This window comes from Cibotium barometz, chromosome 18, assembly GCF_041138505.1.
Source record: "Cibotium barometz isolate CiBa-2024 chromosome 18, ASM4113850v1, whole genome shotgun sequence".
In the NCBI taxonomy this organism is placed as follows: Eukaryota; Viridiplantae; Streptophyta; class Polypodiopsida; order Cyatheales; family Cibotiaceae; genus Cibotium; species Cibotium barometz.
This window is the reverse complement of record NC_141063.1, coordinates 30,278,635-30,305,539: the sequence shown is the minus strand read 5'-3', so window position 1 is coordinate 30,305,539 and position 26,905 is coordinate 30,278,635. Positions and strand designations below refer to the sequence as shown.

Sequence of the window (26,905 nt, the reverse complement as noted above, 5' to 3'; positions counted from 1 at the left end):
GGACTTGGTTTTGGATTTGATTTGGACTTGGAACTTGGACTTGGATTCATTGGATTTGGATTTGGATTTGGATATTGGCTCTGGTACTAGCCCGGTGGAGAGATACTTGTGGGTCATCCCCGTGGTGTGCTCAACATCAGAGATCTTGTGCCTTGAGATCGACATCGACTTGGATATCCTACATCGGCATATCAGTTTGTTCTGTATTCATTGATTGTATTGATCTTGGCCAGCGTACCCGTGGATTGTTCCTCAATAAATTCCTGAACAGAGACGGGGCCTATTCCCCGCTCAATGTGGTGTACTATGCAAGATCCCTATTCCCTTCTATCCCTCCCCTCTCTCTATATCTTTATCTCTTGGACACGTGGTTGAGTCCGTCACTATAAGCCCTACAGTGGTATCAGAGCAAGATTTCTCTTGAAGAAACTTTCTTGGGGTGACAGAGCCATGTCGAGAGCAGAGAGAGACCAAGGGCCTCATGAAGGGAACAACTATGAGGTTGATATAGAAATTCTTGATGGGAACCAAGGTCATCGAAAGAGTACCATGCCTTTCAGCAATTCATATGATTTTTCATAAAGTTCCTTGCTTGGAGAAGCGAGAGGGAACAGGACCAAAGAAGGGCTCAAATATTTGAAGACTTTATCAAAGAACATGCCACTGGGGCCGAAGGAGTGGAATCCGCCAAAGCTTATCTATGAGCCAAAGGAGTTACCATTGCTGAAGGATCTATTGCTGAAGGATCTAGAGCTACCCAATCTATTTCTCGTGGAGAAAACAAGGAGACTATTCTCAAGTGAACTTTTTTTTTCAAATGCAGCTTCTTCGAGATAGGTGAGAGAAAGGAAGGCAAAGGAAATTACATCAACCGGCAAGATGGACTTGAAGCCGGGAGAGAAGAGCGTCAAGTTTGATGCTTTTCATTGCAAGCAGGATAACCAAAAAGCTTTATCCTTTGTCAAGCAATTTGATGCTGCTTTTGGAGGTGACGACTACTCCGAAAAGTTAAAGCTTCGCATGGTTCGTATGCATTTGAAGGATGCCACCTTGAATTGGTGGCTAAAAGTAATACAAGAAGGGACCGAGCCGAAGACGTGGAGCGACTTCAAGACTTTGTTCAACAAGAAGTTTTTACCCGCAAACTTTGAAGCTCATGTGCAAAAGGAATGGGATGAGGTAAAGCAGAAAGTTGGTGAGAATGTAGCATCATACCTTAAAAACTTTTCAACAAGTTTACTTCTTGTACCCCCATTCCATCACTAATGGAAATGCGTTAAGTCTATCAATGGATTGCAACATAAGGTTATGCAAGCAGTTTACATGGTGGAACCAAAGACATTGGAAGAAGCTCAAGACAAGGCTTTGCAAAGCCGTGGCCTATAACATTTATTTATGGGTTTCCCTTGTGTGTATAAAGAGAAGAGGCACATGGAGTTGTGAAAACATTTAAGTCATTCACAGTTATCAAAATCCAATCATTCAAAATTAGAATTAATCATTCACAATTATAAAATTCCAATCATTCAAAATCAGCATGCTTTTCCACACAAATTTTTTCCAGGATTAAGTCTTATATCACTACCTACTCTATCACATGATTTGATAGGAATAATCAATTTTGAGTTTCTCCATTCCACTAAAAAGCTGTCTTCATTGTTGACATAGGTATGCCTTGGATGGACAGCAAGACGAAGAACGACAATCGGAACCCATCTCAAAAGAAAAAGTTTAAAGACCGTTCCCCCTCAAGAAGCCGATTCTCTCGAGAAGAAGGATGGGAGTGGAGACAAACCCCCACTCTTTCGAAGAAGATTGTCCCTCGAGCAACATGAAGAATATGCAAGAAAAAGCACCAGTCTTGGTCAAAAAGCAAGAAAAGGAAAAAGTCAACTCTGTTGATCAAGAGCTGAGGACATCATTGGAAAGAGAACATCGAACTCGATCAAAAAGCTAAAAGCCGCTTTTTCAAAAAGCAGCTCCAAGGCCAAAAAGCAAGGCCCTGAAGCTAGAGAAGCAAAACAAGAACTTTTGACTAAAGTTGAGTAATATTTTACTATTGAAAAGACCAAAAGCAAAGTAAAAGGCAAAAGCAAAGCAAACGCATCACTTTTTGGCAAAAAAGCAAGGCTTCCCCAAGTATAAAAGATGCATGAGCCTCTCTTGAGCATCAAGTTGAAGAAGAACCTTTTCATCGCATTGCCATCTTCGTTGAAGCGTGGAGATCATCTTCTCCATCATCATCTATGAACCAAATCATGGAGTTTTTCATCGTTGCTCGATGATTTCATAGCGTCTCCATCAACTACAATGCCATGTCATAATCTCCCCGTACGACTGTACGGATTCGTACAACCGTATGGAGCTGTGCAGACAGAAAATTTCAAAAACCATAAAATTGCTCCAAAAACCCTAAAAACTACTTTTTCGAGGTTTTTATCGCCCGAAAACCATTAAAAAAGGTTTTATATTAGTTTTCTTGCGAGAAAAAGCTTTTCCATAGTTTTCTTCATGGACAAGGCTATAGGAGTTGTGGAGATTACTCATGGGAGGAGCAAGTGTTTCTTGGACTTGGCCTCAACTTGGACTTGGATTTGGACTTGGACATAAACATGGAACTTGGACATATAGCTTGGGCATGAAGCTTGGACATAAACATGGAGAACTTGGACATATAGCTTGGGCATGAAGCTGGACATAAACATGGAACTTGGACATATAGCTTGGGCATGAAGCTTGGACATAAACATGGAGAACTTGGACATATAGCTTGGGCATGAAGCTTGAACATGAACTTGGAACTTGGACTTGGATTTGGATCTGAACTTGGATTTGGACTTGGATCTAGACTTAGATTTGCATTTGGCTCTGAACTTGGATTTTGGACTTAGACATGGATCTGGACTTGGATTTTGGACTTAGACTTGATCTGGACTTGGTTTTGGATTTGATTTGGACTTCGATTCATTGGATTTGGATTTGGATGTTGGATCTAGTACTAGCCCATGGAGAGATACTTGTGGGTCATCCCCATGGTGTGCTTGGCATTAGAGATCTTGTGCCTCGACATCGACATCGACTTGGATATCCTACATCAGCATATCTGTTTGTTTTGTATTCATTGATTGTATTGATCCTAGCCAGCGTGCCCGTGGATTGTTCCTGAATAAATTCCTGAAAGGAGGCGGGGCATGTTCCCCGCTCAATGTGGTGTACTATGCAAGATCCCTAATCCCTTCTCTCTCTCCCCTCTGTCTCTATATCTTTATCTCTTGGGCACATGGTTGAGTCTGTCGCTACACGCCCCACTGGGCTTACAGGTCAGCTCCGAGTTTCATCCCGTTCCCTAGAGATCAAGGCCGGCAAAGCAGCGAGCGCGGGAGGACAGGATTTACAGACTATGCAGCAGAGAGGTGGAGTCCGAGCAGCATTATGTTTGCTGATGCTCAATCTACTATAAGATCAGAGGGAGACACCATTGCTTTTTCAGAGAGGAGTTTGGTCCTATTAGCCGTATCATGGATTATCCAGACCAGAGAGATGCCCAGGCTTGTTCTTGCTGGAGCTACGATGACACAAAGAGAGGCCTCAAAGCACAGACCTCACAAGCTAGTTCAGCCCAGCTCAGGATCACCAACTTCTTCCAGCCCTAGCATGCTATACCTACTCCACCAGCAGATCTGGCACTTCATCAGACCAGGACAATATCTAGGAGCATAGGGGTCACTCTACCGCGAGCCACAGTGCTCCAAGCTACGGGACTACCTCGGCCCCCTAGACCACGACCACCACCAGTCCATCAGGCCCAGATCCTTACACGTCACCATCGCACGATGGAGGCCTCTTCTTTTCAGCCTCTCTTCACTATTTCAGATCTTGCGGCCACCCTCTCCTGCCGGATGATGGATCTCCTCCATGGACCCTCCCCTCCATAGATTCGGGATAGAGTGCATTATGATCATTCTTGTATACTTTATAGCATGCTCCCCTGTTTGTTCTGTGCTTACCTAGCACTTAGCTTCAGTTACCAGGTTTCCAGTTTCAGTTTCAGTTTTGTTTCAGTTTTCCATGATGATGATATTCCATGGATACTTGTAATCATCTTTTGTCTCATAGGCCCATCGGGCCTTTTGTAAAACGTAAATATAACACTCTCTCTCTCTCTCTCTCTCTCTCTCTCTCTCTCTCTCTCCACGAGTGCACCTCCATATACAGTGGACGTGCAGAGCCCTCATGCAGACATTGATCAAAGACCCACATTGATCCCACCCCAATGTATTACTATATCATTGGCATTCACATGGATGTTTTTCCTTTGATTCTAGTTGGTTTATGTTTTTTCCATGATCAAGTCACTTAAAGATACATTGCAACACTTTTAATCTCATAGACCCTTGGTTTTTTCGTATTCTTTATTTTTTCTCTCTCCATGCATGCATTCATGTGTCAACATAAAGTGAAAATCCCAAACATAGGAATCTTCATTTAAATTCTCTCGCACATCAATTAGAAGAGTGCTATCCTATGATATACCCGCTGAAGGATGGCCTGGGATTGCCTTCTCTCTTGTCTCTCATGGCGCAAAGCATCAACCACCTCCTGGTACTTGATGTATATTTTTGTGATCTGTGGAAACAGAAAGTGCAACAGGTTCATAATATGAAATGCAATATCTATCAGCTTGGAAAGACAAGGGTAAAATTCAAAGCTTACATTCCATCCATCTCGCAATAAAGCTGCAGCAAGAGCTGTTCCTGAGATTCCAGAGGGAACAATTGGAAGTAAAGGCACATCCTTGTGGAGCTCTAATGAGAGCTGCTGGTCACTGGGGCAAGTCAACCAAAAGAATATTTCACATCCCCTAGCCACTTTTGAAATTCTGCTGTATACAAGTTGTTGGGACTGAACAACAAGTTTCTCAATAGATACCTTAAATCAAGCTCTTTAGGAGCTTCATCCGAAAAGTTACTGATCAAAAAGAGAGATCGTTTCTCTTCACCCTTCTTGTACAACTCTAGCTCCTTTTCCAACTTCTCCATTTTCTCCTTTGCATCCATAGCATTCTGCCAACCACATGCATACAAATCAGCATTTCATCGTTGTTACCCCAGATATGCAAAGTCTTCAACTGTATTATGGCTGGCAAGTCTTCAATTGCATTCTATCTCCTATATACGTATGAGAACACTTTTACATGAGTGCCTTTCATAAATAGTCATACATTTGTAAAACGTTGGCATAAGGGAGCAAGCAGTTTGAAGTTTTTAATAAAAAAAGGCCTCTGTTGAATCCTTTATTCTAGCCAAGAAAAATTGCATAGACTGAGAGAGAGAGAGAGAGAGAGGTTATTGACATCTATGCAAGACCCGAAGAGTCTATGAGACCAAAAAGCGGTTACATGGATCCATGAGTAAACTGGATGTCAAGACAACAAAAAAGTAAAAGACTAGCTGCCGAAAGGATACACAGGCTTAATGTACTACATAGACCCTCTGTGTACAATATAGCAGGCAGCAGAAGAACCTTGTGTGTCTGGTGTGTTGTCCTCCTCAGAGAGAGCTATTCTGGAGAATGCTAGAGTGAACAATCATAAGCACCTAGTATAAGTTTCATTACACCAAACCTTCTCAGAAGTTTTGTTAGCCTCGACCTCCTTCTCCAAGCGTTCTTTAGATTCTGCTTCAATTTGATCCAAATGGACCTTAAACACATTCCAAGGTAATGTTTTACTGAAGATGTTAAAGCATGCTCTCAAGTTTTTCACGGGCACAACTGCATTTATACAAAGAAACAAAAAACAAAGAAGTGTGCTTACTTCCAGAGCCTTGATTACACCTTCAAGATCAATGGCTTTCTTTGACCACTCCTCTGAGCTTTGCTTGTAGAGGTCAGCAAGCTTTGAAGCCTGCACAATGCAAGAAAAGAGCTTCAGTCCTGACCATTAGCCCAGAGAGCAAAAAGATGGCTCTGTAGTGTTTGCTCCAGCATGATTTTCATCTCAAAAAAAGATTGGATGTTAGGATACAAAGAGAGTTACAAAGAAAAGCACATGCGAAAGACCTGTTAGGTCTCATGTACCTGAAGTGTTTCATATGAGTCCAAGTGAGCTTGATGCTATACCTACATCACACGTTGGCCAGGAAAGGAGGGAGGAGGGACGAGGACAGAGAGAGAGAGAGAGGACTCAGAGTTTCCACTTCAAGGGAACTTGATGCTATACCTACATCACACATTGGCCAGGAAAAGGAGGAGGGAGGAGGACAGAGAGAGAAAGAGAGAGGTTTCCCAGTTTCCACTTCAAGGGAAACCTCTTTACATCACACGTTGGCCAGGAAAAGGAGGAGGGAGGAGGACAGAGAGAGAGAGAGAGAGAGAGAGAGAGAGAGAGAGCAAGAGAGAGGTCTTACAGTTTCCACTTCGAGGGAAAGATGATCCTCTTTACTTGCAGCATCCTCTTTGGTGAATCTGAGCTCCTGAAACAAGGTGGCAAATCAGCAACCCTCTACAAAATCAAGGTAGCAGCGATTGAGAAGAAAGAAGTGCCAGTGCCTATAGAATTAGATTGCTAGAAAAGTGCCGTTGTCTACTTCAGCCTCTTATCTTACTTGCATCAAATCACGCACTCTAATCAGGACAATTTTAAGGGAAAAAAAGCTTCATACTCTAGAGTCTCTGCAAGGAACACTACAAATGCATAAATACTTGCAAAGTCATAGAAAAATATGTAACCTGTAGTCCAACTCACCTCTCTAGTTTGATTGAGCCGTAACTCCACATCTTTCACCTGTTCTTTGCTTCTCTGCAGTGACTCTCCTGTTTCTTTACACACTTGTTCAGCCTACAAAAACAGATTTCAGGCAAGTTGAATGCTAGAAGCATCAAACACTTTTGTTCAGCAGTAATACTCTGGAAAATTTCAGTATGACAACCACACCCTTGCAAGCTCGGAGCGCAGTTCCATTTCCACATCTGCAGAGGCACGCCTTTCCTTTAACAAGATGTCAACTTTGTTGGTTAATTCCTCATTCAGCCATGAATTATGCTGTTCCAAAAGTTCCTTCTCCTGTTGTTTAAGGCATCAACATCCAGAAAGTCAAATCTTATTCAATTGACAGATTAAATAAATACCAGACTATCAAAGAAAACAACCAAGATAACAAACAAAATTAGAAAACACTTGAATATTGACCTGTGATAGACGTGCTTGAACAGCCTTAGAGCGAGTCATCTCTGCTTCAGCCTCCCTGACCTTCCCTTCCAGATTACTCCGCTGATCTGTCAAAATCACCTGCCACTTCAACGGTGAAATGTGGAACAAACACAGGAGCAAAGGTGGCACATGTGAGGTGAGTGATTCTTGTGCATACACACTCTCTAAGATGTACAAGTTAGTTCTTGTTTTTAGATTTTAACTACAGCACATGACCATTCAAGGTTTTCCAGATTGGCCACAGGCTACAACCATCAGCATGTCAAGCCATGTACTTTCACCATCTGTGAGCACTGACGGCTGCAGCCTTATACAACATCTCAAGCTGGATTCTAATGTCGCCCATCAGCAATGTTGGCCATAACATCAAGACAGCAACAATGTTCTAAAGAGTTCAAAGCCGGTCAAAAGAAAGTGTCACCTCCTTGCCAGCTTGCAGCTCAGAATTCTTCAAATCTTTAGTAGAAAGAAGATGCTAGACCTTGCAAATCAAAGATTCTAAGAGAAAATACAAGAACCCCAATGCACCCCAAAACCTAGAACATACTCTTCTAACCCAAAACATCAAGCCTCTGTCATGAAAGCAACAGACAGAAATCTAGATAAGGGATGAATGCAAATCTCATGATGCATGTGACACGGTTTTTCCAACTTGAAAATAATATATACCTTCACAAGATTGGAATATATACCAACTTCCAGATTGAGAGAATCTTCAAACTTATTTAGCAATAAACAAACACAATCAAGTAAAACAATAGATAAAGCTTTGCAAAGACAAAAAATAATAAAAGGTTAAAAAATACAACTTATAGATTAATCACTAAAACACAACTTTTATGAGTTGAATCAAAAAAGCTAGTCTATAAGAAATAGCAATAAGAAATAGCAAAGAACGAGAGAAAGAAAGAAAGTAATATTAACGTCTACAAAAGGCCAAAATGAGGCCAAATACATAACTGAAACACTATGTCGGTCTTCAGCTAAATTCATGATCCAAAAAGAAAACATACATGAAAAAACAAAAACCTACTAATCAACGTAAATCTGCAATGTCAAGCGAGTACAACCACCTTCGCTAATTGGACTTTTTTGTCTTTTGGCTCAGGTTTTTGTTTGGGTTTACAGAATTCCTCAATGAGCGTTGTAAAGTCTTGTACATATATAAGGGATATTTGGTTTTTCTATGTTGGAGCATGTGGCCTAGCCCTTACGAACAGGTGGTGCATGAATTAGCAGCTCATTTATTAAGGCCATAAGTATTGGTTTGACTACAAAAAGAGATTTGAATGGAATCTCTATTAAATAGTCATCTTATAGGCCATGATGGCAGCCTAGTCATCCACTGAGATGGCTTGTATTGATTTGGCTGTCTCATAGACCCTTAGGTCTTTTGTAGACATTTTTAATAGAGCTTTATTTTTTCTTTCTTTCCCTCTCTCTCTTGCCACATGGCTACTTGTATTATCACACATGTTTCTTGTATTCGTAGCTAGATAACTTTTTTAGTCCTTTTCTTTCCATGGATTAGCACTCTCATGGACTATTTGGTCTCATACACCCTTTGGGTCTTCTGAGGACGTTTATATATCTTTCTTTCTTTCTTTCTTTCTCTCTCAAATCAAGATGTCAATGCAAGAGCAAGAGCTCTCTCTTTCTTTCAATCTCTATTTCTTTCTTTCAAAGACAATGGAAGCACACTCTTTGTTGCAAAACCTCACTCTCATATAGCAAGGAGAAATCCAAACTGTCCGTCTCTCTACCTGCTATCGGCCAATTCCCTGGACATGGACAAATCCTTTGCTGCAGCCGATACCAGAATACCTTCTTTATCTGCTGGCCAACGGCCACCTGGTCCATCCCAATGCCTTCCCTGCCAATAACAGCTACTAAAGCTCCTGATTTTGATCTTTATCTGTTGCCCTTCAAGGATTAGCTGTGGGCTTAGCATGTCCATGTGCATGCATGTCACAATCCGGAAACGTGTGCATAAAAAATCTTAATCCATACATAACATCATGGCATAATACATAGGCATCTGACAATACATAAATGTGCTTTGAAACCACTGAAACAATAATATGAAAGCTTGCACAAGACATAGTACTAGGGGATGAATTTGAGCTAGCCCCCCCTTGAGGTATCTTTATTACCAGCAGAGTGTTCCAGTACAAGAGAACGGGTGCCAAAGAGTAAGCACTCTATAGGCTGGCACCAGATACATCCAGAATATGATGAAAACAAGTAAAAACAATTGCCTGAGGCCTCCATCTCAGCCTTCCAAGAGTTCTTCGGGCACAGCCATACTCTAGTACGTGATCACACCCTCTAGCAGTAGAGCTGTCCCGAATAACCAGCCATGAAAACCTTAGCTCTTGCCACCCGAAGGTTCCACCCTTAGAGCCACAGGCCTCACGCAGGTTTAAACACTGTTTGCCTTCTATTTCCTCACAACCTTGCTGAATTGGACTGAACAGCTGCCCCAAATCATGCCGGACAGGTCACCCCAAGAGTGGAGAAGGGTACCTTGTTGTTTGCCTTGAACCCTGGGCCTTTGGAGCATCAGCAATCAGCCCTGATATCTGCTGTCCAGCAGATGACCAGCATTGGAGATGAGCCAGAAACAGACGCCTACATCAAAAGAGAAAAAGCAAAGAGTCGCCTTTATCTGTAGCACATGTAGGAGCAAGCGATCAGCCTTTATGCAGCCAAGGAAGAAGTCGACCAGCCCTAGAGATGCTGCCCAGCATGCAAACTGACACCTGTCAAAACCCTAAAGTGTTCCACACTCCAGAAACAGCTGGAAGTAGGCGCCTAGCTGCTTTTTGGCTTCTCCCCTCCCAGAATAGCAACTCGTGGAGCTAATATTGCATGTAGAGCTGCCCACCCTTGAGTAATGGCCAAGTTTCATTAAAAATTGGTCCAACTAATGTGAACGCTCAATAAATTGTCCGCCCAAACTTAAGTGTATTGAACACTTAATAATTTGTCCGCCCAAACTTAAGTGTATGTGAACACCTGCACTAATAAACCTTAGTATAATAAAATATAAGGTGTAAATTGAGTTTGGGGTCACTTACCAATTGCAAAACACATAAGACCATTGCCTCATTCCCAAACAAGTGTGCACACACGCGTCCATAGGGTTTCCACGTGTCCCCGGAGCCCATGGACAGTCACATGCAAAAATACCAGGCATTGTCCAAGCTGCTAAAACAAGTCATTCATGCATGTCAAATCACACAAATGCTTTATGCATAATATTCTAGATTCCATCTCCCAACTTATTCATCTTGTACATAACCTGTCTCGGGCACTGTCCATATAGGTACAAGAAGTGCTCACCAGGGTGTCCACCCTTCCATAAGACTTCATCACCATTGAGCCATGCCAGGAACTCACACCAGGCTATCAATCCTTCCATGGAGCCCTTCCACATGTAGCAAAACCATGCCCGGAACTCACACCAGGATCTCAAACCTTCCATGGAGTCCTTCCACATGTACTAAACCATGCCTAGAACACACACCACGGTCTATACCTACCCTTCCTTGGTGTTCCTTCACATGTGTATAGTCAGGAATATAACATTCTACCCGACTTCAAATCAGTTGTCCGCAACTGAAAAGAGGCCAAATAAACTTGTAGAAGATCCAAATAATCTTTGAAGTAGTCTTTATCTACCCACTTCGCATCCAAAGCAGGGTAGTTCTTAAACTTCACAAGAAACCTACGGATAAGCCTGCCACCAACAGCTCCCCGTTCCTTATGAAACACAATCTGTTCCGGTTGAAGCACTTCTTCAAGCTCATCAATTTCCGGTTGATCCTCAATAACTAGCTCAAGCGGCTCAGGACCCACATATTTCCTGAAGAGGCTAACATGCAAAGCATTATGTATGCGCGAGTGTTCAGGCAAAGCAAGCCTTAAAGCCACTTCATTAATCCATTCCAACACTTGGACTGGCCCATAGCACCTGGGAGACAACTTTGGGCACTTGCCTTCCTTGCCGGGTTGCTTCCAAAGGCATGCCTTCTCAAACTTGAGAAGCACCCAATCACCTTCTTTGAAATCGACATGTCTACGATGTCTTTCTATAGCTTTCTTATGCTTTTCTTGAGTTCTTTGTATGGTTGTTCCTACCTGTGAGAAAGATGTATTCAAAGCTCTAACATACTCATCGACAGCAAAGATTTCATCCTTCGTGCGAAGGATAGGTGGAAGCACCACCCTGCCATAAACAATCTCAAAAGGTGCTTTCCCAGTGGAGGTGTGCACCGTATTGTTATAAGCAAACTCCACAAGAGGCAAGTACTTCTCCCAATCTGATTTTCACTCAGCTACATAGCATTTGAGCAAATCAAGTTTAGCTGAATTTGCCATCCGTCTGAGGATGATAAGCTGATGAAAAATTCAGCTTTGTGTCCATATTATCAAATAAAGCCCGCCAAACAAACTTGTGGTTTTCGGATCCCGATCACCCACAATAGTCTTAGGCATACCATGATGCTTGAAAATATGGGCCAAGAATATTCTAGCCATGTGCTCAGGCTTAATATCCTCTCGCACAGGAATGAAATGAGCCTACTTTCTAAACCTGTCAATGATGGTCTATATGGCATCATTCCCTTGCTGCGTTTTAGGCAAATCCATGGCTATGGACTCCCATGGCTAATCCGGAATAGGCAACGGCGGTTGAAGTAAACTAGGTGCCATATGTCTGTCAAACTTCACTTTCTAGCAAACCATACATTCGCGCACATAAACATCTGTGTCTTTACACGTGTTTGGCCAGAAAAAGTACCTCTCCAAGCTTGCATAGTGGCGAGAATTCCCCTATGTCCTGCATAGAGCGGTGCATGGCATTCATCCATCACCTTAACCCGTAAATCCTTATGCACACATAAGCGATTTTGCATCATCAAATATCCATCCCGTATGCAATAGTTCGGGGCTGAAATGCCCTACTATAAATCAGCCCATATAAGCTGAAAATCATCTCATCAGTATCATACGAATTTCGCATGTCAGAAAGATCCTTATGATAGGCAACACTGATAGCATGCACCTGGAGTCTTCTAGAAAGAGCATCAGCCACTACATTCTTCTTACCAAGTGTATGCAAAATCTAAAAATTAAACATAGAGAGAAAAATTCCCCGTCTCATATGCTTCTCTCATAACTTAGTTTGCGTCAAGAAATACCGCAAACTCTGGTGATCCATTTTGACAACAAATTCAGTCCAAGAAGATAATGCTTCCACACAGTAAGGGCATGAATTACTGCCAACAACTCTTTCTCATAAACCTGCAAGTATAACTCTGCATGTTGAAGACGCCTGCTTTCAAAAAGCTATGGCATGACCTTCCTGATTCAGAACAGCTCCAATGTTGTCTCCACATGCATCATACAGTGTACTCAACCAAAAAGGGTTTATGTAAATCCGGAATAATCAATACCGACCCCAATACAATATGCTTTCAACTTATGGAAAGCTTCCTTTTCTTCATCATTCCACTTAAAGACAGCTTTCTTCTTAGTGAGATCATGCAAAGCACTCAAAATCTTGCCCTGTCTCCAATTCCACTCCAAATCTAATGAATATCTATTCATCTATTCCACTTTGTCTACTTGCCTTCTTGCCCTGTCCCAAGAAACTTTTCTTTGGTCTTCTTTTCCTAAGTATTGAGTCTAGCACTCTCACTCTACCCCTTGGATGATAATCATCCCTTGGAACCGTTTTCCTGAAAGCCTTTCTTGGTATGCCTCAAGTGGCATCCAACTCACAAGGCTGCCATTCCCCTTGGGTCTTGTGGAACACCACCAACCAACCAACTGGGAACTTCTTCCATGTCTTGTGTTTGTCACAAATCCCTATATTCTAGGGACATGCGGATGCGTGTCAGGCCTAGAAACATGCGGATGCATGTATGTATTATACCTGGGCATGTGTATGGATCATATGAGTGGATGCATATGAGTCCAAGGACATGGCAGGACATTTGTGGACTTTCGGGCGGTGCCCGTGTGGATTCCGGCCATGCACACATGGTGTGTTATGATGGCAGGCGGAATATTTTCAAGTACAAGAATGATGATAGGTGGTTCTCCAAGTTTACATGTGCACTATGCATAAATGATGCATGCCATAACTTTATTTTACTTTGTGTGACATTGTCTTGCTGCCTGGACAATGCTTGTTATTTTGGCTTGTGAAGTCCGAGGGACCGGGGACGCCCGGGCACCTTGTGGACGCGTGTGTGCACACCTGTTTGGGCCTAAAACTGTGGGCTTATGGGTTTTGCAGGTGGTAAGTGCGTCCACACTCAATTTACAGCTTATTTCATTTACTACTAAAGTTTATTGGTTTGCAGGTCCACACTCATTAATAAGTGGCCGGACAACTTATAATGCGTTCGCATTTGGTTGGACCAAAATTAATGAAGTCCGGACAACTTATGGCCATTTCCCATTTGGTTGGACCTAAACTTATACAAACAGGACAAATGGAGCACTATGGGCTGGACACCTACCTGGACACCTTATGGGGGACACATGTCAGCCAGTTTGTGCACCCACCAAGCCCCTTAGGTGGCACTGGAGAAAGGCGCCTCCCTCAAGAGGCCTTTTGGGCTGTTTTATTCATTATTCAACACATTGGAGAGCTGATTGAAGCTTTAGGAGTTGCTACAGGGCTGGTTGCTTGCTTCCCGGACTCACACAAGCTTGGATAATGATCCCCACACTCTTCTAAAGGGCTGGTTGGTAAATTTCAGACCTGTATTTTCTGGTTATTGCGAGTTTTGGGCTGGTTATAGGTGTCCAAAGTCAACTTGGACAATACAGGACAGCTCTAGGGACCTCCACAGGGCTATAGGACCCTTTACAGGTGGATTTCTCGCGATGGAAAGCTGCTGTTTTGGACTGGTTATTGCATAAAACAGGCCGGACAGCAATGGAATATGTGAGCATGGATGTGTCTCAAGGATTCCTGGTGTAACAGGTGTTTAGGGCAAGCATTGGGAACACTTGCTCGCGGAGAACACAGGTTTCTGGATCAGTTTCTCGCGTGGAAACAGGGCCTAAAGATCCATTTACATCCTGTGCAGGGCGGAGTACCTGTGAGGATTGTGATACTCTTGTGCAGGGCGGATGTACCTGTGAAGAGGCTTGTGTAGGGCGGATGTACCTACAGAATCTCTTGTTTGAGATGTATTCATACATGATGTATCTGGAAGAATCAGGTGCAGGCTGGTGGTGAATCCCCAGGCACCCATAATCTTGTACTTTGCAGACTCTTTTGGTAATATAACCTAAAGGGGGGGGGTCAGCCTATCATCGGCCCCTTTATGTGGTGTACTGTCATTTTCAGCTTTGTGGTTGTAATGCTAAAGTGTTAAGTGCTCAGAATCTTGTTCACATTTATACGATTCCAATACACGCGTCCGCCTCCCCGTTACATTGGTATCAGAGCTCAGTTTTTCTCCTCATTGGAAAACGGTCTGAGGCTTGGAATCATAAGTGGTGACCTGATTTGAGTGTCATGGACAGCCACATTTCTGACAGTGTGGAGAACACACAGGACCGTGAATTTCATGGTACAAAGGATGCAAGAGATGCTGCAGGCAATGATGTCTATGGAGATGCAGGTACTCATGACACTATGCATTCTGATTTGGAATCTTTGAGGCGTCAAGTGCGACGCTATAGGGCTGAAACCGAAGAGCTTAGGTCATTGAAAAATGACCCGGATGTACAAAGGGTGTTGGCTGCGAAGGCAAAGGCTTCGGTCCATGAAGTCACTTTTGAAGCAATTGCAAAGGAAATGGATGTTGAGAAACCCCGAGAGCTTGCACTTGCATACCTAATGGTTAAAGGTGATGTATACACTGAAGCATATGGTAGTTTGGCTTTCAAGAAGCCACCCCTTATGGCTGCCCATGGTGATGCACATAATGCACAACAAGCAGAAAGAGCACAGCAAGTGCCAAATGCTGAAAGGACAAGAGTCCCTGGTGCTAGGCTTGATGCAGGTCAAGAGAAGAGTAAGGATGAGGGATCCTCTACTCATTCCCGCTTTGCTCCAAGAAGACATGTCCGTTCTCGTGTTGAGCTTTCCACTCATTTGGAGAGTGTGGCTCAAGAGAGAACGAAGAGGGATCGTGAATCTTCATCGCGGCATCATCATCATGCAGATGAACAGAATGTACATAGGGATGCTTATAGAAGAAAGAAGCCTCGAGAGTTCAAGTCCGGTGACAAGGATGTAAAGTTTGAAAACTTTCAGGGACGGATGGACTCTACCAAAGCACTTGCTTTCATCAGACAGTTTGAGATAGCTTTCTGCAATGAAGACTTTTCGGAAAAGTGTAACGGGGAGGCGGACGCGTGTATTGGAATCGTATAAATGTGAACAAGATTCTGAGCACTTAACACTTTAGCATTACAACCACAAAGCTGAAAATGACAGTACACCACATAAAGGGGCCGATGATAGGCTGACCCCCCCCCTTTAGGTTATATTACCAAAAGAGTCTGCAAAGTACAAGATTATGGGTGCCTGGGGATTCACCACCAGCCTGCACCTGATTCTTCCAGATACATCATGTATGAATACATCTCAAACAAGAGATTCTGTAGGTACATCCGCCCTACACAAGCCTCTTCACAGGTACATCCGCCCTGCACAAGAGTATCACAATCCTCACAGGTACTCCGCCCTGCACAGGATGTAAATGGATCTTTAGGCCCTGTTTCCACGCGAGAAACTGATCCAGAAACCTGTGTTCTCCGCGAGCAAGTGTTCCCAATGCTTGCCCTAAACACCTGTTACACCAGGAATCCTTGAGACACATCCATGCTCACATATTCCATTGCTGTCCGGCCTGTTTTATGCAATAACCAGTCCAAAACAGCAGCTTTCCATCGCGAGAAATCCACCTGTAAAGGGTCCTATAGCCCTGTGGAGGTCCCTAGAGCTGTCCTGTATTGTCCAAGTTGACTTTGGACACCTATAACCAGCCCAAAACTCGCAATAACCAGAAAATACAGGTCTGAAATTTACCAACCAGCCCTTTAGAAGAGTGTGGGGATCATTATCCAAGCTTGTGTGAGTCCGGGAAGCAAGCAACCAGCCCTGTAGCAACTCCCAAAGCTTCAATCAGCTCTCCAATGTGTTGAATAATGAATAAAACAGCCCAAAAGGCCTCTTGAGGGAGGCGCCTTTCTCCAGTGCCACCTAAGGGGCTTGGTGGGTGCACAAACTGGCTGACATGTGTCCCCCATAAGGTGTCCAGGTAGGTGTCCAGCCCATAGTGCTCCATTTGTCCTGTTTGTATAAGTTTAGGTCCAACCAAATGGGAAATGGCCATAAGTTGTCCGGACTTCATTAATTTTGGTCCAACCAAATGCGAACGCATTATAAGTTGTCCGGCCACTTATTAATGAGTGTGGACCTGCAAACCAATAAACTTTAGTAGTAAATGAAATAAGCTGTAAATTGAGTGTGGACGCACTTACCACCTGCAAAACCCATAAGCCCACAGTTTTAGGCCCAAACAGGTGTGCACACACGCGTCCACAAGGTGCCCGGGCGTCCCCGGTCCCTCAGACTTCACAAGCCAAAATAACAAGCATTGTCCAGGCAACAAGACAATGTCACACAAAGTAAAATAAAGTTATGGCATGCATCATTTATGCATAGTGCACATGTAAACTTGGAGAACCACCTATCATCATTCTTGTACTTGAAAATATTCCGCCTGCCATCATAACACACCATGTGTGCATGGCCGGAATCCACACGGGCACCGCCCGAAAGTCCACAAATGTCCTGCCATGTCCTTGGACTCATATGCATCCACTCATATGATCCATACACATGCCCAGGTATAATACATACATGCATCCGCATGTTTCTAGGCCTGACACGCATCCGCATGTCCCTAGAATATAGGGATTTGTGACATCCCCCCGGCTTCTAATCAGTTGACCGCAACTGAAAAGCCTCCAGATAGGCCTTCAAAAGATCTGGGTAATCCTCGAAGTAGGCCTCATCCATCCATTTCGCATCCAAAGCTGAATAATTCTTGAACTTCACAAGGTACCTACGAACAAGTTTGCCTCCCGCAAGCTTTCGTTCCTTGTGAAAAACAATCTGTTCAGGTTGAAGAATCTCTTCCAGCTCATCCACCTCGGGTGGGTCTTCCAAAACCGGCTCAAACGGTGTCGGTCCCACATAAGGCCTCAATAGGCTCACATGAAAAGCATTATGCATGTTCCAATGATCTGGGAGTACAAGCCGAAATGCAACATCATTGATCTTCTCCAAGATCTGAAAAGGTCCATAGTACCTGTTGGAAAGTTTAGGATACTTTCCCTCTTTTCCTGGCCTCTTCCGAAGGCGTGCCTTTTCGAATTTCAGCAAGACCCAATCACCTTGTTTGAATTGTACATCCCTTCTATGCTTATCAGCTGCCTTTTTATTCTTGGTTTGAGACCTCTCTATGGCTGTCCGTACCTGTGCAAATGCAGTATCCAAGTCTCTGACATACTCATCTGCTGCAAAAATCTCATCCTTTGTACGAAGGATGGGTGGTAGTACCACCTTGCCATAGATAATCTCAAAGGGCGCCTTGCCCGTAGAAGTATGTACCGTATTGTTGTAGGCAAACTCCACAAGTGGTAAATACTTCTCCCAATCCGATTTGCGGTCGGATACATAAGATTTCAGCAAGTCGAGGACGGCTGAATTTGCTATTTCACTTTGCCCATCTGTCTGTGGATGGTAAGCTGATGAGAAGTTCAGCTTTGTACCCATATTGTCAAACAATGCGCGCCAAAATAAACTTGTGGTTCTAGGATCTCTATCCCCCACAATAGATTTAGGCATGCCATGGTGTTTGAATATCTGTGCCAAAAACATCCTAGCCATATGATCTGGCTTTATTGTCTTGCGCACGGGAATGAAATGTGCCTGCTTGCTAAACCTGTCAATAATGGTCCAAATAGCATCATTTCCCTGTGGCGTCCTTGGCAAATCCATAATGAAATCCATAGCAATGCTTTCCCATGGTTCATTTGGTATAGGCAAAGGCTGAAGCAATCCAGGTGCTTTATGTCGGTCAAACTTGACCTTTTGACATACCATACATTCATGTACATATGCTTCAATATCCTTGCGAATATGTGGCCAAAAGAAATACCTCTCCAAAGCTTGTACTGTGGCCAAAATGCCTCTATGACCTGCATATGGAGGAGCATGGCACTCATCCATAACCTTATGGCGAAGGTTCTTTACCACACACATACGATTTTGCATCATGAGATATCCATCTCTTATGACATAAGACGGGACAGCAATACCCTCTTGCAAATCAGCCCATACATGTGCAAAATCCTCATCCAGATGATAAGTATTACGCATATCCGATAAGTCCTCATGGTATGCAACTGTAATAGCATGAACCTGTGGTCGTCTAGATAAGGCATCCGCCACCACATTCTTTTTCCCTGGAGTGTGTAAAATCTGAAAATGAAACATTGAGAGGAAATTTGCCCATCTCATATGCTTCTCTGAGAGCTTACTTTGAGTCAAAAAGTATCTCAAACTTTGATGATCAGTTTTGACCATAAAATCAGCCCCTAAAAGATAGTGTTTCCAAATAGTAAGGGCATGAATTACAGCCAACAACTCCTTCTCATAAACCTGTAAGTGAAGCTCTGCATGTTGCAAGCGTCTGCTCTCATAGGCAATGGCATGTCCTTCTTGGTTTAAAACAGCCCCTATGCAGTCCCCACTTGCATCACATTCCACAACAAAAGGTTTGTGCAAATCCGGAATAATGAGTACCGGTCCCGAGATGATTGCACTCTTCAACTTTTGAAAGGCATCTCTCTCTTCTTGTGTCCATTTAAAGATTGCTTTCTTCTTCGTTAAGTCATGTAACGGAGCGGCAATGAAAGCAAAATGCTTGACGAACCTCCTGTAGTAAGCACATAAACCAAGGAAGCTCCTCACTTCATGGACTGATTTCAGCTCTGGCCATTCTTGCATGGTTTGTATCTTTGCGGGATCCATGCGTACACCATCCTTTGATACAATGTGACCAAGATAGTGAATCTCTGGGAGAAAGAATTCACTCTTTTTTGCATTTATGTAGAGCTGATTTTCCTTAAGCTCTTTAAACACAATAGCCAGGTGCTCACGATGTTGGGCTTCATTCTTTGAGAATACAATAATATCATCAAAGAATATACCTGTGAACTTTCTATGTTTTCTGAACACCCTGTCCATCATCCTGTTGAAGGTAGCGGGTGCATTTGTAAGGCCAAAAGGTACCACCAAAAACTCATAAAGACCAAAGGCTGTCCTAAATGCAGTCTTGTGTACATCTTGAGGTACCACTCTCACTTGATGATATCCACTCTTGAGGTCTATTCGGCTGAAACATGCCGAACCTTCAAGCTTGTCCAAGATGTCATCAATGCGCGGAATGGGAAACCGATTCTTGATGGTTATCTTATTGAGGGCACGGTAATCAACACACATCCTGTAAGTACCATCCTTCTTTTGAACAAGAAGTACCGGCGAACAATATGGCAAGGAACTAGGTCGAATCAAACCCTTTTCCAAAAGTTCATTCACCTGTGCCATAATCTCTTCTTGTTGACTAGCACTCACCCTGTATGGTCGCCTATTAGGTGGAGAGCTACCGGGAATTAGATCTATGCAATGATCTTCCGGCCTCTCTGGTGGCAACCTTGCTGGCAAAGCATTCGCAAAACAATCTTTGAACTCATTCAAAAAGTCAAGCTTGTCTTGATCTAATGTACTAACATCAACACTAGAATGTTCAATGGTATCACGTACAAAAACCAAGTAAGAACAAGCTGATTTCTTTATTGCCTTATTAATTTGTACATGGCTTACAAGAGGTATGGTACTTCCAGTAGTACCAGCATCTATAGAGTGCTCACGGCCTCTATGTACAAAGCTGATTTTCTTCTCTTTGTAAGCCTTAACAGGCTCTAAACGGTGATGCCAGGGCATTCCCAACAAAACATCACAACCTGTAAGAGGAGCCACTAGAAAGCTCTCATAGTCGAGGTAGTCCTGTATATGTACACGGAGCTTACCAATGACCGGAGTTACATCAACCTGTTTGCCCTCAAAGGCGGCATCTGCATTCATTTGCATTCCCATGTCTTCCACATTGAGACCTATGGCGGCAGCCATCTGTACGGATATAAAGTTATCTGTGGAAGCATCATCAAAAAGAAACAAAGCGGGCTGATCCTTCAATTTGCCCCAAGCCTTGCATATGACTCTACTCTTGGGCTCATGCCCTGTATTACCCTGCACATCGGGTACAACATTCACAAGAGGCTTTTGCACATTAGGCTCAGCATTCTTAGGATTCTGTGGGCATTTAGGATATATATGATCTTTACTGCCACACTTAAAGCATTTTCCAGCCTTCCTGTACTCTTCCAATTGCTGTTTTGAGAGCCCAAAATTGTGGCGTTTACCCCCCGGCTTCTTTTCGGAGTCATCCTTTGCATCTCGGCCATCTTTGGGAGCATTCTTAGGTGGCTGTCCTCCCTTTTTCTGGTCATAACCAGCCCTGAATTTGCTTTTGTTTTGACCTGCAAATGGCTTATTTGTGGGTGCTTTTATGTGCAAGTTCTCCGCAATCATGGCTGAGTGTATAAGCTCTTGTATGGTCTTATTTGGGTACACTCCCAAGCTTTGTTGGATGATGTGATGGAGCCCCGATTCAAACTTTCTCTTCTTCTCGTCCTCTCCAATCTTCATGAAGGGAGTAACCTTGAGAAGGACTTTCCAAAACTTTGCTATGTATGAAGCAACGGACTCTCCCTCATCTTGGGACAGCCAGTCCCACTCCTTGCGTACATCCTTTGCAAAGTTTGGTGGTAAAAATTGATCATAAAACTGAATTTTGAAAGAAGACCAAGTTGGGGCAGCACTTCCATCAAGTATTTTTGCAAGCCACCAATCACTTGCCGTATCCTTGAGATGCATTCCCACATGCCTGAGCATAGACTTTTCCGAAAAGTCTTCATTGCAAAAAGCTATCTCAAACTGTCTGATGAAAGCAAGTGCTTTGGTAGAGTCCATCCGTCCCTGAAAGTTTTCAAACTTTACATCCTTGTCACCGGACTTGAACTCTCGAGGCTTCTTTCTTCTATAAGCATCCCTATGTACATTCTGTTCATCTGCATGATGATGATGCCGCGATGAAGATTCACGATCCCTCTTCGTTCTCTCTTGAGCCACACTCTCCAAATGAGTGGAAAGCTCAACACGAGAACGGACATGTCTTCTTGGAGCAAAGCGGGAATGAGTAGAGGATCCCTCATCCTTACTCTTCTCTTGACCTGCATCAAGCCTAGCACCAGGGACTCTTGTCCTTTCAGCATTTGGCACTTGCTGTGCTCTTTCTGCTTGTTGTGCATTATGTGCATCACCATGGGCAGCCATAAGGGGTGGCTTCTTGAAAGCCAAACTACCATCTGCTTCAGTGTATACATCACCTTTAACCATTAGGTATGCAAGTGCAAGCTCTCGGGGTTTCTCAACATCCATTTCCTTTGCAATTGCTTCAAAAGTGACTTCATGGACCGAAGCCTTTGCCTTCGCAGCCAACACCCTTTGTACATCCGGGTCATTTTTCAATGACCTAAGCTCTTCGGTTTCAGCCCTATAGCGTCGCACTTGACGCCTCAAAGATTCCAAATCAGAATGCATAGTGTCATGAGTACCTGCATCTCCATAGACATCATTGCCTGCAGCATCTCTTGCATCCTTTGTACCATGAAATTCACGGTCCTGTGTGTTCTCCACACTGTCAGAAATGTGGCTGTCCATGACACTCAAATCAGGTCACCACTTATGATTCCAAGCCTCAGACCGTTTTCCAATGAGGAGAAAAACTGAGCTCTGATACCAATGTAACGGGGAGGCGGACGCGTGTATTGGAATCGTATAAATGTGAACAAGATTCTGAGCACTTAACACTTTAGCATTACAACCACAAAGCTGAAAATGACAGTACACCACATAAAGGGGCCGATGATAGGCTGACCCCCCCCCTTTAGGTTATATTACCAAAAGAGTCTGCAAAGTACAAGATTATGGGTGCCTGGGGATTCACCACCAGCCTGCACCTGATTCTTCCAGATACATCATGTATGAATACATCTCAAACAAGAGATTCTGTAGGTACATCCGCCCTACACAAGCCTCTTCACAGGTACATCCGCCCTGCACAAGAGTATCACAATCCTCACAGGTACTCCGCCCTGCACAGGATGTAAATGGATCTTTAGGCCCTGTTTCCACGCGAGAAACTGATCCAGAAACCTGTGTTCTCCGCGAGCAAGTGTTCCCAATGCTTGCCCTAAACACCTGTTACACCAGGAATCCTTGAGACACATCCATGCTCACATATTCCATTGCTGTCCGGCCTGTTTTATGCAATAACCAGTCCAAAACAGCAGCTTTCCATCGCGAGAAATCCACCTGTAAAGGGTCCTATAGCCCTGTGGAGGTCCCTAGAGCTGTCCTGTATTGTCCAAGTTGACTTTGGACACCTATAACCAGCCCAAAACTCGCAATAACCAGAAAATACAGGTCTGAAATTTACCAACCAGCCCTTTAGAAGAGTGTGGGGATCATTATCCAAGCTTGTGTGAGTCCGGGAAGCAAGCAACCAGCCCTGTAGCGACTCCCAAAGCTTCAATCAGCTCTCCAATGTGTTGAATAATGAATAAAACAGCCCAAAAGGCCTCTTGAGGGAGGCGCCTTTCTCCAGTGCCACCTAAGGGGCTTGGTGGGTGCACAAACTGGCTGACATGTGTCCCCCATAAGGTGTCCAGGTAGGTGTCCAGCCCATAGTGCTCCATTTGTCCTGTTTGTATAAGTTTAGGTCCAACCAAATGGGAAATGGCCATAAGTTGTCCGGACTTCATTAATTTTGGTCCAACCAAATGCGAACGCATTATAAGTTGTCCGGCCACTTATTAATGAGTGTGGACCTGCAAACCAATAAACTTTAGTAGTAAATGAAATAAGCTGTAAATTGAGTGTGGACGCACTTACCACCTGCAAAACCCATAAGCCCACAGTTTTAGGCCCAAACAGGTGTGCACACACGCGTCCACAAGGTGCCCGGGCGTCCCCGGTCCCTCGGACTTCACAAGCCAAAATAACAAGCATTGTCCAGGCAGCAAGACAATGTCACACAAAGTAAAATAAAGTTATGGCATGCATCATTTATGCATAGTGCACATGTAAACTTGGAGAACCACCTATCATCATTCTTGTACTTGAAAATATTCCGCCTGCCATCATAACACACCATGTGTGCATGGCCGGAATCCACACGGGCACCGCCCGAAAGTCCACAAATGTCCTGCCATGTCCTTGGACTCATATGCATCCACTCATATGATCCATACACATGCCCAGGTATAATACATACATGCATCCGCATGTTTCTAGGCCTGACACGCATCCGCATGTCCCTAGAATATAGGGATTTGTGACAAAAAGTCTATGCTCAGGCATGTGGGAATGCATCTCAAGGATACGGCAAGTGATTGGTGGCTTGCAAAAATACTTGATGGAAGTGCTGCCCCAACTTGGTCTTCTTTCAAAATTCAGTTTTATGATCAATTTTTACCACCAAACTTTGCAAAGGATGTACGCAAGGAGTGGGACTGGCTGTCCCAAGATGAGGGAGAGTCCGTTGCTTCATACATAGCAAAGTTTTGGAAAGTCCTTCTCAAGGTTACTCCCTTCATGAAGATTGGAGAGGACGAGAAGAAGAGAAAGTTTGAATCGGGGCTCCATCACATCATCCAACAAAGCTTGGGAGTGTACCCAAATAAGACCATACAAGAGCTTATACACTCAGCCATGATTGCGGAGAACTTGCACATAAAAGCACCCACAAATAAGCCATTTGCAGGTCAAAACAAAAGCAAATTCAGGGCTGGTTATGACCAGAAAAAGGGAGGACAGCCACCTAAGAATGCTCCCAAAGATGGCCGAGATGCAAAGGATGACTCCGAAAAGAAGCCGGGGGGTAAACGCCACAATTTTGGGCTCTCAAAACAGCAATTGGAAGAGTACAGGAAGGCTGGAAAATGCTTTAAGTGTGGCAGTAAAGATCATATATATCCTAAATGCCCACAGAATCCTAAGAATGCTGAGCCTAATGTGCAAAAGCCTCTTGTGAATGTTGTACCCGATGTGCAGGGTAATACAGGGCATGAGCCCAAGAGTAGAGTCATATGCAAGGCTTGGGGCAAATTGAAGGATCAGCCCGCTTTGTTTCTTTTTGATGATGCTTCCACAGATAACTTTATATCCGTACAGATGGCTGCCGCCATAGGTCTCAATGTGGAAGACATGGGAATGCAAATGAATGCAGATGCCGCCTTTGAGGGCAAACAGGTTGATGTAACTCCGGTCATTGGTAAGCTCCGTGTACATATACAGGACTACCTCGACTATGAGAGCTTTCTAGTGGCTCCTCTTATAGGTTGTGATGTTTTGTTGGGAATGCCCTGGCATCACCGTTTAGAGCCTGTTAAGGCTTACAAAGAGAAGAAAATCAGCTTTGTACATAGAGGCCGTGAGCACTCTATAGATGCTGGTACTACTGGAAGTACCATACCTCTTGTAAGCCATGTACAAATTAATAAGGCAATAAAGAAATCAGCTTGTTCTTACTTGGTTTTTGTACGTGATACCATTGAACATTCTAGTGTTGATGTTAGTACATTAGATCAAGACAAGCTTGACTTTTTGAATGAGTTCAAAGATTGTTTTGCGAATGCTTTGCCAGCAAGGTTGCCACCAGAGAGGCCGGAAGATCATTGCATAGATCTAATTCCCGGTAGCTCTCCACCTAATAGGCCACCATACAGGGTGAGTGCTAGTCAACAAGAAGAGATTATGGCACAGGTGAATGAACTTTTGGAAAAGGGTTTGATTCGGCCTAGTTCCTCGCCATATTGCTCGCCGGTACTTCTTGTTCAAAAGAAGGATGGTACTTACAGGATGTGTGTTGATTACCGTGCCCTCAATAAGATAACCATCAAGAATCGGTTTCCCATTCCGCGCATTGATGACATCTTGGACAAGCTTGAAGGTTCGGCATGTTTCAGCCGAATAGACCTCAAGAGTGGGTATCATCAAGTGAGAGTGGCACCTCAAGATGTACACAAGACTGCATTTAGGACAGCCTTTGGTCTTTATGAGTTTTTGGTGGTACCTTTTGGCCTTACAAATGCACCCGCTACCTTCAACAGGATGATGGACAGGGTGTTCAGAAAACATAGAAAGTTCACAGGTATATTCTTTGATGATATTATTGTATTCTCAAAGAATGAAGCCCAACATCGTGAGCACCTGGCTATTGTGTTTAAAGAGCTTAAGGAAAATCAGCTCTACATAAATGCAAAAAAGAGTGAATTCTTTCTCCCAGAGATTCACTATCTTGGTCACATTGTATCAAAGGATGGTGTACGCATGGATCCCGCAAAGATACAAACCATGCAAGAATGGCCAGAGCTGAAATCAGTCCATGAAGTGAGGAGCTTCCTTGGTTTATGTGCTTACTACAGGAGGTTCGTCAAGCATTTTGCTTTCATTGCCACTCCGTTACATGATTTAACGAAGAAGAAAGCAATCTTTAAATGGACACAAGAAGAGAGAGATGCCTTTCAAAAGTTGAAGAGTGCAATCATCTCGGGACCGGTACTCATTATTCCGGATTTGCACAAACCTTTTGTTGTGGAATGTGATGCAAGTGGGGACTGCATAGGGGCTGTTTTAAACCAAGAAGGACATGCCATTGCCTATGAGAGCAGACGCTTGCAACATGCAGAGCTTCACTTACAGGTTTATGAGAAGGAGTTGTTGGCTGTAATTCATGCCCTTACTATTTGGAAACACTATCTTTTAGGGGCTGATTTTATGGTCAAAACTGATCATCAAAGTTTGAGATACTTTTTGACTCAAAGTAAGCTCTCAGAGAAGCATATGAGATGGGCAAATTTCCTCTCAATGTTTCATTTTCAGATTTTACACACTCCAGGGAAAAAGAATGTGGTGGCGGATGCCTTATCTAGACGACCACAGGTTCATGCTATTACAGTTGCATACCATGAGGACTTATCGGATATGCGTAATACTTATCATCTGGATGAGGATTTTGCACATGTATGCGCTGATTTGCAAGAGGGTATTGCTGTCCCGTCTTATGTCATAAGAGATGGATATCTCATGATGCAAAATCGTATGTGTGTGGTAAAGAACCTTCGCCATAAGGTTATGGATGAGTGCCATGCTCCTCCATATGCAGGTCATAGAGGCATTTTGGCCACAGCACAAGCTTTGGAGAGGTATTTCTTTTGGCCACATATTCGCAAGGATATTGAAGCATATGTACGTGAATGTATGGTATGTCAAAAGGTCAAGTTTGACCGACATAAAGCACCTGGATTGCTTCAGCCTTTGCCTATACCAAATGAACCATGGGAAAGCATTGCTATGGATTTCATTATGGATTTGCCAAGGACGCCACAGGGAAATGATGCTATTTGGACCATTATTGACAGGTTTAGCAAGCAGGCACATTTCATTCCCGTGCGCAAGACAAT

General features: G+C 43.6%; 1 protein-coding gene across 8 annotated transcripts in view; it reads right to left on the bottom strand.

Moving 5' to 3' along the window:
- The window catches only part of NUA (nuclear pore anchor), a 124,538-nt gene that overhangs the window by 80,398 nt on the left and 17,235 nt on the right, over positions 1-26,905 (bottom strand). For 7 of the 8 annotated variants that reach the window (XM_086812439.1, XM_086812441.1, XM_086812442.1 and 4 more), the window contains exons 3-11: positions 7,190-7,288; positions 6,935-7,063; positions 6,746-6,838; positions 6,408-6,473; positions 5,816-5,905; positions 5,624-5,701; positions 4,930-5,063; positions 4,714-4,825; positions 4,534-4,626 (exon numbers count right to left, since the gene is read on the bottom strand). In XM_086812439.1, coding sequence (XP_086668565.1) covers positions 4,534-4,626; positions 4,714-4,825; positions 4,930-5,063; positions 5,624-5,701; positions 5,816-5,905; positions 6,408-6,473; positions 6,746-6,838; positions 6,935-7,063; positions 7,190-7,288 — 894 coding nt within the window. The remainder of the gene's footprint in view (positions 1-4,533; positions 4,627-4,713; positions 4,826-4,929; positions 5,064-5,623; positions 5,702-5,815; positions 5,906-6,407; positions 6,474-6,745; positions 6,839-6,934; positions 7,064-7,189; positions 7,289-26,905) is intronic. The other variant, XM_086812445.1, reaches the window with a different exon arrangement.